General features: G+C 40.5%; 1 protein-coding gene across 1 annotated transcript in view; it reads left to right on the top strand.

Moving 5' to 3' along the window:
- The window catches only part of MYBPC1 (myosin binding protein C1), a gene marked incomplete at its 5' end in the record, with an annotated part of 73,550 nt that overhangs the window by 56,964 nt on the left and 2,427 nt on the right, over positions 1–14,159 (top strand). The window contains 5 exons of the mRNA XM_047785796.1: positions 1,945–2,140; positions 6,676–6,815; positions 8,399–8,558; positions 9,213–9,349; positions 11,027–11,213. Of these exons, the coding sequence (XP_047641752.1) occupies positions 1,945–2,140; positions 6,676–6,815; positions 8,399–8,558; positions 9,213–9,349; positions 11,027–11,213 (820 nt within the window). The remainder of the gene's footprint in view (positions 1–1,944; positions 2,141–6,675; positions 6,816–8,398; positions 8,559–9,212; positions 9,350–11,026; positions 11,214–14,159) is intronic.

Raw genomic sequence — 14,159 nt, 5'->3', positions numbered from 1 at the left:
ATTTTCCTTAATTAGTTTTAGTTTAAATGGCCACATTTAGCTCATGGCTGTCATATCAGACAGCATAGCCTTAGTCTTAAAATTTTGGTCTCTGCACACCTTTGGACACACCCGCTCACACACACACACATACAGAGCTCATTCAAACCCAGGCTCCTTTGAAAACTAGCCTGAAAGGAACAGCCAGTTGAGGTCATCTTCATCGTACTTGGGACCCAGACCTTCGAAGAGGCAGTTATCTTTCACATACACAGCGCTCAAAGTCAGAAGGGAAGCCAAGGAGGATGCAAGCAGCAGAGGAGGAAGGAGATGGCTTAGCAAAAGCTTCTCCCCCTTCTCTCCTCCCACAGCCTCCAGCACAGCCAGGAGCTGGCCCCAGCCCTGGACCAGGACTGAATCAGCCCTCTGGTTTCCTAGTTGTCGACAACTAGGGCTAATCCCGATTCCCACATCTTGAGGGGCCGGGTGTGTATTCAGCTTTGGTCACTGGGTCTGGGAGAGGAACGAACATGAGGACAGGGGCCTCGTAGGTAGGACACCCCAGGGGCTTCTCAGCCACTAGGAAGAGGGTGATGAGACTAGTATATCATGTTTGTATATTTAGGTAACCTCTAGAATTCTCAAACATTTTCTCATTTGACCCCCAGAAACACCTTGTGAGGCAGGAAGGGCAGATTTTCTTACCCCACCCCCTTGAGAAGGGAAAAAACTGAGATTCAGAGAAGTTAAGTGACTTGGCCAAAGTCACACAGCAAATAGATAGTAGTGCTATGAACAGAATCTGTGTCTCCACATACTGAATCCAATGGGTTATTGTGTTTATTTGTTTTTACTCCATATGTTATCAGAGAACTCAACTTTTTCCTTAGTAGCTAATAGTAAATTGAGTAAATTGTAAATGATTTAGGAAAATAAGACCTGAAACAGGTCCTATCTTTCTCCTGTCTTTAACAGTATTGTTCTCTACTTCCCACGTGCATAACTGAGCACTCCAACCAGTCTTTAAGCCCCATGGGCAGGGGTTTGATGGGTGTCTCGCACATCCCTTAGCACACAAGCCACATCAGGAGCCCCAGGGAAGGCTGTGCCTTCCTTGATGGAATTCATGCTTGGTTCCCATCTGTGGAGTGAGCCTGTTAGCTTAGGAATCTTAGGAAGTTCCTTTGTGACAGAAACTGAAACTCATGTCCTTGAATGAGATTATAGTTACTCAAAGTCTCCTCTTAAAGAAGACTTGTAACTGCCAGAGAGAACAGAGAAAGAATTATAAACAAGTCTGAAATGAGCAACCCAGTACAGTGGGGTCATATCATCAACAAGTAGATGATATGAATAAAACCCCTACGTAGTGTGCAGAGCTTTCTAAGGACCTCAGCCTTGGTACGCACCCCATGCCATAGGTCCTGTCCTTCTCATTTTACAGATTGGGAAACCCAGGCGGAGAGTTCAAATAACTTGCCCAAAGTCACACAGCTAGTAAGGAGCAGAGTCAGGACCCAAAAACGGATTCTGGGGCCCCAGGACCCATGTTCTGAACCCTTAGGCTTTGCTGCACAGGCTATGGAGCTGAAGAGACCTGGCTGGAAGATCAGGTTCCAGCACTTAGCAAGTCTTTTAACACCTTTATTCCCCTCACCCACCCCGCCCCCGTCCCCCCCCCCGCCCCCCACCAAATGAGGATGATGATACTCATCTTGATGTGAAGATTAAGGGAAATTATAAACATCAGGTACCTAACATAGTGCCTTGTATACCGAATGCTGTCGATGGACAATAATGAATATTATGTTACTGCTGTAACCGCCACCACGATACTCTTCCCACCTTGCCTAGGATGGGTAAGCCACTCCCCATTTTTGTAATGCTGAAAAAAAAAAAAAAATCTGGAGGCAAACTGACATGCCCCCTCCTACCTCTACCTTTTTTCTGTCCTTTTTTAAAAAGGGTAAACCAAAACCAGAATTAACTTGGAAGAAGGATGGTAAAGAAATCGATAAGAATCAGATAAACATTCGCAACTCGGAGACTGATTCAATCATATTTATCAGAAAAGCAGAGAGGAGCCACTCTGGGAAATATGATCTGGAGGTCAAAGTGGAAAAATTCATGGAAACTGCGTCCATCGATATCCAGGTTGTTGGTAAGTTTGGAGGAAGACACTGGAACATTCTGTCAATGCAATATGGAAACAAATTGTCTTTGTCAATAAAGCAAGAGTCAGAATTTTTGTTAGGCTGGCTCTACAGAAAATTCTGTGTTTAGAATTTTAAAAAAAAGATGCATTAATAAGATTGGTTAGCATTTTAGAATAGTTTTTCACTGACTAAACGGACTGATCATGGGAGACATAGGGCATATATGGTAAAAATAATTAATGTGTGAACTTTCTAGTGAAAACTATCAGTACTGTTTTGCACTCCAGTTCTTTCTTAGTCTGTTTCTCAACTCTTCAATGATAAAACTATTTCCTGTGTTGAATTCTTGCATTAAGAAAACACTGTAGATGCTGGATGTAGTTTAACACATTTCTTACTACATTAAACATTTGCTAATGATGAAGTTAATGGAGAATGGAAAATTTTTATTAGATGTAAGAAAGCTGTGCCTAAACAAAGTTAAACAGTTAAAGACTGAAATTTCCCTGGTCCTGCAGGGCTACTCAGATACTTACCTGTCCGAAAAAGGTTAGTTCTTCCTTCTGTCCAGTCAGGACAATACATGGAGGAGCTCCTAAAAGTAGATCCTTCCTGTTTAAATTGTTCTATAATTTTTGCAATGTCTAGAAATAAAGAGCAGAGTCAGGAGAAGCCTTGTCTCCAATCATTTTTGTTCCTTTTGTGTTACTTTTTAGCAAATATGCCAGAGCCAGTGGTTCTCTAAACAAAGGAGCACCTTCCTATGGCAAGCCTGCCCTTGGGTGAAAGTTCATGTCCATTATTATTTTGAGGGGCCAAGCCCAAGGCACATGTAAGTTCCCCGGGCCAAGGATCAAACCCACACCATCGTAGTGACCAGAGCCACAGCCGTGACATCGCTTGAGCCTTAACACACTGAGCCACAAGGGAACTCCTCGTGTCCTCTAAAACTAAGCACTTTTCCCTGCTGACTTAACCATCTTGACTTTTTTTCAGTTGAGGGGCCTGTTGAAGATGTTTTCTGTGCCCTTGAGTCTGCTGGCTCCATTTCAATGGAAGCCCTTGTGCTTGGGTCTAGAAGAGCCCTGGTCTCTGAAATAAGGATTTTTAAATTTTTTCCTACTTCGCCATGTAGTTACTTTACCAGGTGGTTTAAGTGCCTCGCACATCACTCACACTCAAAGTGTTCAATAATAGTGGTTATCCTACTTACTTTATTTATTATTATTATTATTATTATTATTATTATTATTATTATTATTATTGCTCTTTAGGGCCTCACCCACGACATATGGAGATTTGCAGGCTAGGGGTCCATTTGGAGCTACAGGCTGCCGGCCTACACCACAACCGCAGCAATGCAGGATCCGAGCTTCATCTGCAACCTATACCACAGCTCATGGCAGCACCAGATCCTTAACCCACTGAGCGAGGCCAGGGATTGAACCCGTACCGTCATGGTTCCTCGTCAGATTTGTTTATGCTGTGCCACGACGGGAACTCCCTTATTTACTTTATTAGTCCCAAATTTATGAGTCTGGTTGAAGCATTGCTGGTATAGTGGCTAGCATAGCTGCCTTCCAAATGTAGGTGTCTGCTGTGCTTGTAAAAATCTAGCAATGTCATTTAATTAGGGAGCAAGTGCTTTGGAAAGTCAGTGTGAACCCTGAAGACACGGCAGGCTTGGGGTGCAGCTGGGAAGCTGGATTAGAAAAAGAAGACCGAGGGTAGGACAAGTTGGTGAAAACAGAAGACAGAAAATTGTAGTTGTAGGAACTTTCTTTTTAATGGCCGCACCCACAGCATATGGAAGTTCCCAGGCCAGGTACTGAGTCCGTGCTGCAGCGGCAGCCTATGCAGCCGCTGCAGCAGTGCCAGATCCTTTACCCCACTGTGCCAGGTTGGGGAACAAACCCGTGCCTCCACAGCAACCCAAGCCGCTGCAGTTGGATTCTTCACCCACTGAGCCACCATGGGAACTCTGAAACTCATTGTTGGTAATTGTGGAAAAAAGTTAGGATAACCAGGGTGCTTTCCGCCAGCAGCCCGTGAAGACTACTTGCTGAATGTTGTTTAAAAGAGAAAAACATGACCAGAAAGCACTCTAGTATTTGCTCTTTTCAGTTTGACATTTCATATAGAAATAATTACAATTGCATTTTAGTACCTGAAAAATATTTCAGGACAGAAAGGGTGATGTGGACAGAGAGGATAACAAGACATTTCCCTGAAAAAAAAATTAAGAAATACTGTGTAAATACACAATATGATTATTATTCTTCCTTGCACCTCTGGCGTGATTTTTTTTTTTTTTTGAGGGAGCCTCCCAACCAAGACTTTGTTTTCTTTTTTTTTCTTTTCCTTTTTTTTTTTTAAATAATTCATGGTACTAATTTCATTTTATTTATTTTTTAATGATGATTTTTTTTTCCATTAGAGCTGGTTTACAGTATTCTATCAATTTTCTACCACACAGCAAGGTGACCCAGTTATACATACATGTATACATTCTTTTTTTCTCACATTATCATACTCAATCATAAATTCCCAGTGCTACACAGCAGGATCTCATTGCTTATCCATTCCAAAGGCAATAGTTTGTATCTATTAACACCAAATTCCCAGTCCATCCCACTCCCTCCCCTTCCCCCTTGCCACCCACAAGTCTATTCTCCATGTCCATGATTTTCTTTTCTGTGGAAAGGTTCATTTGTGCCATAGATTCCAGATATAAGTAATATCATATGGTATTCGTCTTTCTCTTTCTGACTTATTTCACTTAGTACAAGAGTCTCTAATTCCATCTATGTTGTTGCAAATGGCATTATTTTGTTCTTTTTAATGGCTGAGTCATATTCCATTATGTATATATACAACATCTTTTTAATCCAGTCATTTGTCGATGAACATTTAAGTTGTTTCCATGTCTTGGCAATTGTGAATAGTGCTGCAATGAACATGCGGGTGCATGTGTCTTTTTCAAGGAAAGTTTTGTCCAGATATATGCCCAAGAGGGGGATTGCTGGGCCATGCGGCAGTTCTATCTATAGTTTTCTAAGGTACTTCCATACTGTTTTCCATAGTGGTTGTACCAGTTTACATTCCCACCAAAAGTGCAGGAGAGTTCCCTTTTCTCCACACCCCTCCAGCATTTGTTATTTGTGGACTTATTAATGATGGCCATTCTGACTGGTTTGCATTTCTCTAATAATCAGGGACGTTGACCATTTTTTCATGTGCTTGTTGGCCATCTGTATATCTTCTTTGGAGAAATGTCTATTGAGGTCTTTTATCCATTTTTCAATCAGGTTGTTGGCTTTTTTGCTGTCAAGTTGTATAAGTTGTTTGTATATTTTAGAGATTAAGCTCTTGTCAGTTGCATTGTTTGAAACTATTTTCTCCCATTATGTAAATTGTCTTTTTGTTTTTGTTTTGTTTTTTTTATAGTTTCCTTTACTGTGCAAAAGCTTGTCAGTTTGATTAGGTCTCATTGGTTTATTTTTGCTGTTATTCCTGTTGCTTTGGGAGACTGACCTGAGAAAACATTTGTAAGGTTGATATCAGAGAATTGTTTGCCTATGTTCTCTTCTAGGAGTTTGATGGTTTCTTACATTTAGTCTTTAAGGCATTTTGAGTTTATTTTTGTGCATGGTGTGAGGGTGTGTTCCAGTTTCATTGATTTACATGCAGCTGTCCAGGTTTCCCAGCAATATTTGCTGAAAAGTCTTTTTTCCCATTTTATATTCTTGCCTCCTTTATCGAAGGACTTTGTTTTCTTGACTTCTGGCCTTTCTGAACATTCCTGCAATTTATTAGAAGGTCAGAGGTCACAGAGAGTCTTGGTATAGAAAACAAAATGAAGAAAGAGTATTTCCTTATTAATGCATTTTACTTACATAAAATGGAAACCCTTGATAAATACCAGTGAATCTTGGAGGGAGAGATGATAGAGCAAACAAGTTTTCCTCACTCCCTTTAAAGGTGCCTTTTGAGTACATCAGAGGACCCCTCTCACAGGCTGTCAGCTTTGGGCCTTTCAGCAAAAGCTGAAGCTCCCCAGCCCAGCGGGGGGCGATAAGATTTCAAGTCTAGTGTCAGCTTACCTTTCCCATTAGGCAGGGTAGCCTGTGATTCATTGCCTGTGGTTTGCCCCTAGAGGGATGGTTAAGGAGGTTTGAGGTTTCATTTAAATGTTCTTTTCAGGAGTTCCCTAGTGGCTCAGCCAGTTAAGAATCCAGCATTGTCACTGCTGTGTAAGGGTTTGATCTTTGGCCTTGAAACTGCCACATGCCACAGGCTCAGCCAAAAAATAATAATAATAAATTTTCTTTTCAAAATCCTTTCTCTCCATGAAGATGAAAACCAAGTATTTCCAGATAAACTTAGCTGGAGCTCATTGTGCTTCTCTGGAGTTTAAGAATGCAAAAGAGATGTGGGTAGAAATACAGAGGGGAAAGGCTACTTTAAAATATCCTCCTTTAGCAAGGTCCAGGTTGGGGAGAAAATGACCTCATAGTGATGCCGTGAATTCGTCCCATAGACCGTCCGGGTCCACCTCAAGTCGTGAAGATCGACGACGTCTGGGGAGAGAACGTGGCTCTGTCGTGGACACCACCAAAGGATGATGGGAATGCTGCCATCACAGGGTACACGATCCAGAAGGCCGACAAGAAGAGCATGGTAAGGTCTGGCTCTTTCTGGTTCAGCAGCACCAAGATCACATTTCATCAGAAGTAAAAGGGGTCAGAGTTCCCATCGTGGCGCAGTGGAAACAAAGCCAACTAGGACCGTGAGGTTGCGGGTTCAATCCCTGGCTTCACTCAGTGGGTTAAGGAGCCAGCACTGCCGTGAGCTATGGTGTAGGTGACAGACGCGGCTCAGACCTGGCGTTGCTGTGGCACTGGCGTATGCCATCGGCTACAGCTCCCATTTGACCCCTCGCCTGGGAACCTCCATAGGCCACAGGTGAGGCCCTAAAAAAGGCAAAAAAAAAAAGTAAAATGGGAAGCATGAGGCCCTCTCTGGTGAGGAACTCATGAGGTCGTGGGGAAGTGCTGCAGCACAGTGGAAGGATAAGGCTTTGGCAGCCACAGAGGGTTGAACTTGAATTTCTACTTAGGACCACATGTACATGGACAGTCACTTAACCTCTTTGATCTCCATTTCCCTCATCTGTAAAATAGAGACACTAAGATTTACCTTGCTTGTTCATCAAGAGGCTAAAACAATAAAAAAGCAACTGGCAGAATGCTCAGTAGAATTCAGTAAATTCATTCATTCAACAAATATTTACTCACTCTGCATTCTGACTCAGATCTGCACCCATGCCACTCTTTCTCCTTGTGAAATGAATGTTGTATAGCATGGACTTATGTTTCAAAAAAAAAAAAGACACCAGTTAGAAAAAAGAGATTATAAAAAGGATAGCCTATGCAAAGGTCCTGCAGAGGGAAAGAACTTAGGGAGTTCAAGAAGCAACTCACTTGGAGTACAAATAATTATTACCTATATTTTATAGATGAGGAAACTGAGGCTCAAAAAGCTAAATGACTTACTGGAGATCATCAGATTTTAAATGTTAAAGTCTAGACCTTTCTGAATCCAAACCCATTCACTACACCTACCCTGCCCTACCTGTAAGTCAGTGAATGAATAAACGAATTTTTGATCACAAAATGGCATGGAGCCACTTTTCATTCTCATAGGAAGAGTAAAACATCCTACTGAATGATATTAACAGGAAGTCTTTAGGCATTTACACTAGTCGAACTCAATGAGAACTTAGGTTATAAGGTCACATTGGAGTAATAGAAGGAGAGAGGGTTGGGAAGTGCAGTCGAAGTAATAGGAATAGATTTCAAGCCTTTCTTTAAACTATTTCTAGCCTTTCCCCACCCCTCCTTGTTTGGGAGTTAAGTGACAAAATAAGATTTTGCATTTAAAGAAACTTTTTTTTCAGCCAGACAAGGACCACTTGAGAATTACATCATTGGGTGACTTCCCCATACCTAGTGTGTGATAATTTCTTCCATCAACACCTAGGGTATATGAATCTAATGTGTAAATGATGATCAAGGTACATAATCAAGTGTAAACCAATAGTAAAGTATTAAACAAGTTAAATAGACATTTCCGTAACGCTCAATATAAAAATTAGTGCTTTTTCCTCTGAGTTAAATGCCCCTGTTATGTATTCTAGTCAACAGGTAAAACAACTCTATATTTTTAAGTGATTTGCCTCAAATTATCACAAATCTTTTTAGGAGTGGTTCACCGTCATTGAGCATTATCACCGAACCAGTGCCACCATTTCCGAACTGGTCATAGGAAACGAATATTACTTCCGGGTCTTTTCTGAAAACATGTGCGGCCTCAGTGAGGATGCCACGATGACCAAAGAGAGCGCCGTGATTGCCAAAGATGGTGAGTGGGAAGTGGGCTGGATAACACGGAAAAGGTGGAAAGAGAGAGAGATGTGAGAGGGAATAAAAATACCATAAAGACACATTTAAAAACATGGTAAAAATGTCCAACTAAAATGTTAATCTTACAAGTAAAATTTTTTAAGACAAATTCTCTTACAATTGTACTTTTTAACTCACAAGCTTTTATTCCTTCCAACTTCTGGGCAGTGGGCCCCTCAATGGCTCAAATCATGGGGATGGGAAAAAGTGGACATTTGCCTCTAGAGCTTGGGTTGCACTCTCACGGATGCTACACATGAGAGCCACTTTGCAGTGAAAGGAGAAGCCGGACTCCACCCCTGCCGTTTCCTTTCCTCTTAAACCATGTCCTTCCAGCCCTTCCTCGTTACTTTCACATTAAAGCACACTGTGAAACCAAATCCTCAGGCCCTGACTTCTTCCCAATGCTTGTCTCAGTTCCAGATGACCCCTCTGGCTTTCTGTCCCGTGTGTGATTGACCGTACCTTGGTACCCTTCAGAATGAATGCCCTATAACCTTCATGCGTGTTTTTCATATTTTTCTAAGCTCAGGGAAGCTTTTATCATCAGTCAAGTACGCCAGGAATAATATATTCTCAGGCCAGCTTGTATATTTTAATGCTTGTTTTTAAGGGAAAATCTACAAAAATCCAGTGTATGAAGACTTCGATTTCACAGAGGCGCCCATGTTTACTCAACCTTTGGTCAATACTTACGCTGTAGCTGGTTACAATGCTACCCTGAACTGCAGTGTGAGAGGAAATCCTAAGGTACCGTGATTTTTTTTTTAAGTCACATTACTTAAATTTAAGAATTAACCCCAAACTCCCTCTTTTGTATTTTCTTTGTTGTAATTATAAGTAGTCATACAAATTGACCTTCCAACTGCCATTGGTGTCTTTTTCTGGGATAAGGAGGGGAGTATAGAGTGGTGGTGCTGATGGATAATTAAGTACACTATTTAAATTATTAAAAACGTCTGTATTTCTTTACTAAGGGATACTTGCTAAGAAACAAACCAAGCCACTTACTTTTAAAAGAACTGAGAGATAAGGAGAGAAGTAGTGTTGTGTCACCTGAAAAACTAAGTGGTAATATTAGTTTTCAAGTTTAATTTAATTAAGTAATTAATTAGTAATATTATTCTCCAAGTTTCCTGTGACAGTGTAAAGCAAATGATGAAACTGTAAGGAAAGGGTTAGAATACAAAATGTATGGTGGTACGAGTACAGAGTACCAGGAAGGGAGAGATCCCATCTGACTAAAGAGAGTTAGAACCTGTTTTAAGGTTTCATATTGTTGGCATTTGAAAAGAATAGCAGATGAGCGAATGTTGCCTATGGCGCTGGATATGTGTGGACAGAAAATTTGAGGGAAAGTGCCCTCAAATTTGGAAATACTGCAGACAGCAGTATTTTTTCCTGCATATCCCATGAGCAGAAATAGAGAGAGAGAAAGATGCTGAATTCATGTTTAATTGGAGGCGGCGTTAGTACATTCAAGTGGGAATGACCAGGAGGCAGAGAAAAGCATCACCAGAGCTTGGGAGAAAGGTGAGGGCTGTGACTCTTGGTTTGGGTGACCCAAGCATGGGGTGCTACATTCCACCCTTGGAGCTGAAGCTCTAGAAAGGAATATCATTGAAGGAGGAGAGCAGTGAAGGAGATGTCGGGGACAGAGGTGTGAGCCTCGAGGAAGGCTCCCCTTTGAAAGGCAGGAGGAGGAAGAGGACAGTGTGAAGGACACTGGAAAGTGCTCTCTCTTGGGTCTGAGCAAGACAAAATCATATAAGATGTGAAGGAGAGAGTGGGGGAGGGTGTATAATTACAGAGAGGAGTAGAAGACACTATGAGAAAGGAGTGGAGGCTCAGAGGAATCAGCTGGAGTTCAGAGATCAAGCAGGATGGAATGACCTTCCTGGGGGCCTGGATCATTACGGATCCAGGATTATCTGAGGAGAGAAGATCCATCCACTGCCACTGGCTGATGAAAACAGATGTCAGAAGAGGGATGACATGGAGAGGAGATATAAGCAGCCCATAAAGTGGATATCAGAAAAAGGAAAGGAAGTAGAGAAAAACTGGCTGGTGATGACACATTATGGGGATTCTCTGAAGAACACCGAGCAATATACACTCTCCTGGATGAGGTAACCTCACGGACCTGTCCATCAAATTTCCATGTAACTGAATCTGTTTGGGAAGATTGCCCCAGGGCTGTCCTCTGAGCTCATCTGGCTGGCTTCTTCAGAACTGCTCATTTGCTTTCTGGCCGAGCATTAAGTAGAATTTAATTTGAGAGAAACAGGGCTCAAGTTGACGTGGATTCTTCTTAGATGTAGTATTTTCTTTCTAAGCCATGCTTTCAGATTCTGTCACTGGCTTTGATGGTCTCTTTTATTTGGCTAAATACAGATATGTTTTGACCAAATTTGCTTCCATCTTTAGCCCAAAATCACCTGGATGAAAAACAAAGTGACTATTAAGGACGACCCAAGATACAGGATGTTCAGCAACCAAGGGGTCTGTACTCTGGAGATTCGCAAGCCCAGCCCCTATGATGGAGGCACTTACTGCTGCAAAGCAGTCAATGACCTTGGGACGGTAGAGATCGAATGCAAACTGGAGGTGAAAGGTATGACATTCCATCTCTCTTGTAGACTGAAATGAAAGAAAATCATTTAAGTCCTGTTCTTATGCAAAATCCAAATTGCTTGCCAACATTTTCTGGGGTAGGGGAGGAAGCAGGGAGAGGATTTGGGGAGAGAAGATAGTTTCCCATTCCGTACTCACTCTTACTTGTGATGGCGCCTTGGTTTTTAAGTAGACTTACTTTCATCTCTTGATTCTTGTTAACTAAAGGAATATTTATTTCAGTGGATTGCGGTACGTGCCCAGCATGGTGACCATGAATAAAGTTAAAGGGACAGTATTTTGATGAGGTAGTCCATCTTAGAGAAATAGAAGCCTAGCGTAAAAGCTCATCTAATGAAACTGCCGTTAAGGAATGTACACGATTTTTGAATGAGTTTACTATTTTTGTGAAACGTTCTACATGTATATATGTAAATTTACTAATTTAGTGTTTAATATGACACATGTAGAATTTAGCATACACATCAGATGACCCGTTCCTTTTAAAATCTCACTAAAGACTTTCCATTTATAAGTATGCATTTCATGTATACTGGTTTTCAGGAGTGTTGCAGCTAATGTAAACCGAGAAAACATAAAGACGTATGTGGTAGAAAAGTCTCAACGGAATCGTCAGCTTAATCCATTTTCATATTAATTGACTATAATTTTTGTACTGAAGTTTTTTCTTGACAATAGCAAGCAACTTTGGGACTTCATGAAAACTCCCGCAGCAGTCACAGTCACTGCTATGAGATAATGGGTGACCTGACTGTAATGTCTTTTCTCTCATTCTTACTATATTGCCATCTTGTGATTGACAGTCTTTATTTTTCCTGCCTCTATATAGTGACGAAATTATCATCTAAAAGTCAGAAAGATTACTTTTGTAAATCTCTGTTTTAGAAAAACATAGTCAACGCTTAGGCTATTTATGTGAAAAACAACAACAAAAGTGCTTTCTAGTCCTAACTCTATTGTAAATCTAGTAGAGAAACTTCTTGAAAATTTTTTTTCCTACTGAAACTTTAGAAAACCAATATTCTTTCTTAGGATTTTAGTCCATCCTCAGATAATACAGAAGAGAAGATTCATAGGAAGAAAATTTTTTCCTCTTAAGTATAAAACGTATGATATTCTTAGAAAATTTCAGGCTTTAATATTGAGATGGTACGTACCAACTTAAACATTGTTATTTTAGCTATTTATCAGCTTTAAATGCAGATTAAGGCCACAGCTGCAAACACATGTGGTTTCTGAACTACTAGCCTTATAAGTTCCAAGGTATTGTTGCTACTTAGGTTCCAAACCACTCCCCCCCAAAAATGCAAAGTCAAAAACCCAATACCACCTCTGCATGCTTTGAAAATAACTGAATGTTGCTAATGATATAAAATGATAGTTTCATAAATAGTTCAACATTTGGTATCTCTATAAGCAAATAATATTATGCATATACATGATATATATGGTCAATTGTATTTAATTATACGGTCAATTGTATAGTAATGGAATGTAATGATATAAATAATGTATTCTACCATATAAGTTTTAATAAGGTATCAACTGTGAAATATTGGTAAAAGCTTTTGGTCCTAAAAATGAAGCCAAGATTGTTTATCATCAGATTGTTATCTGATAATAGGTGACTTGAATCAAGTTAAGCTGTGAAAAAAAAAAAAGGTAAGAATGTCAACCAAGAATAAATAAATACTGGTGCACATATTCTAATTCTGCAGTGATATATCAAGGAGTAAATACCCCTGGACAACCAGTCTTCCTGGAGGGGCAGCAACAGGTTTTAAAAGTTCCTATCCCACCGGATATTTCTTCTTTCCGTTCCATTCCTCTTACATGAAATCGCACTTTGCATGTAAAGCTTGTCTTTCTCATTTGCTTTTAATGGTATTTCTTAGCAGCTCATGGCATACAGTGGTTATGCCATGAACAAGGAAGGCCAAATTATTCAAGGATATTAGGTAATGCAGGAGCTAAATTTTGTCAGAAAACTAAGTGCCTTACAAGCACAGGTCCCCATAAATAAAGCCAGAAAGACACATTTGACCTAATTTTAGATGTAAGATTATCAAAATACGGGATTCAATGGCATTTCTTTAGTATTCTCATTTTCAAGTGTAGAGAGCTGTGTTCTTCCTTTAAGATAGTTCCCAGTTGTAAGTTCATTAGATTCGTGTAGAAATTCAGAAAACCGAACACTTTTCAATTGTTAAGTTGTAGGAAAAGTGTTCTGGGCCTTTTTGATGTGGAGAGGATACAGATTAAAAAATATATATATTTGGAGGAGTTCCCAATGTGGCGCAGTGGAAATGAATCTGACTAGGAACCACAAGGTTGTGGGTTCAATCCCCGGCCTTGCTCAGTGGGTTGAGGATCTGGTATTGCTGTGAGCTGTGGTGTAGGTTGCAGACATGGCTCGGATCCTGCATTGCTGTGGCTGTAGCCTAGGCTGGCGGCTCTAGCTCTGATTGGACCCCTAGCCTGGGAACCTCCATATGCCATGGGTACAGCCTTAAAAAGCCAAAAAAAAAAAAAAATTGGGAGCATTTCCATCCAGGATTTGGAAACTTTCCTATTTAAGATTTTGCAATGAAAAATTCACTAGTAGAATATCTATAACCCATCTATCTGTTTTACATTTTGGATATTTTCATGGCACCAAGATTAGATCATATATTCATGAACTTGAAAGAAAATCCAAGGCCCCATTAACTAAACATATTAAGCAATAAATGAGTCCTACGGTATGTGTATAATTGACCCTCACTTGGAAGAATGCCTTAAGAAGTTCTTTAGGCTAGGTGAACGAATGACGTCAATGCTAATGACGTAGAACGACGTGTCAGTTTCTAGTATTTGCTCTCAGAATTCCCAGAGATAATGTCAGCTTTCAAAAAAGGAAAGAAGCGGGACCCTTTCTCTAAAGTTT

The sequence above is a fragment of the Phacochoerus africanus genome, chromosome 7 (genome assembly GCF_016906955.1).
Source record: "Phacochoerus africanus isolate WHEZ1 chromosome 7, ROS_Pafr_v1, whole genome shotgun sequence".
In the NCBI taxonomy this organism is placed as follows: Eukaryota; Metazoa; Chordata; class Mammalia; order Artiodactyla; family Suidae; genus Phacochoerus; species Phacochoerus africanus.
This window is presented reverse-complemented; position numbering and strand designations above follow the sequence as displayed.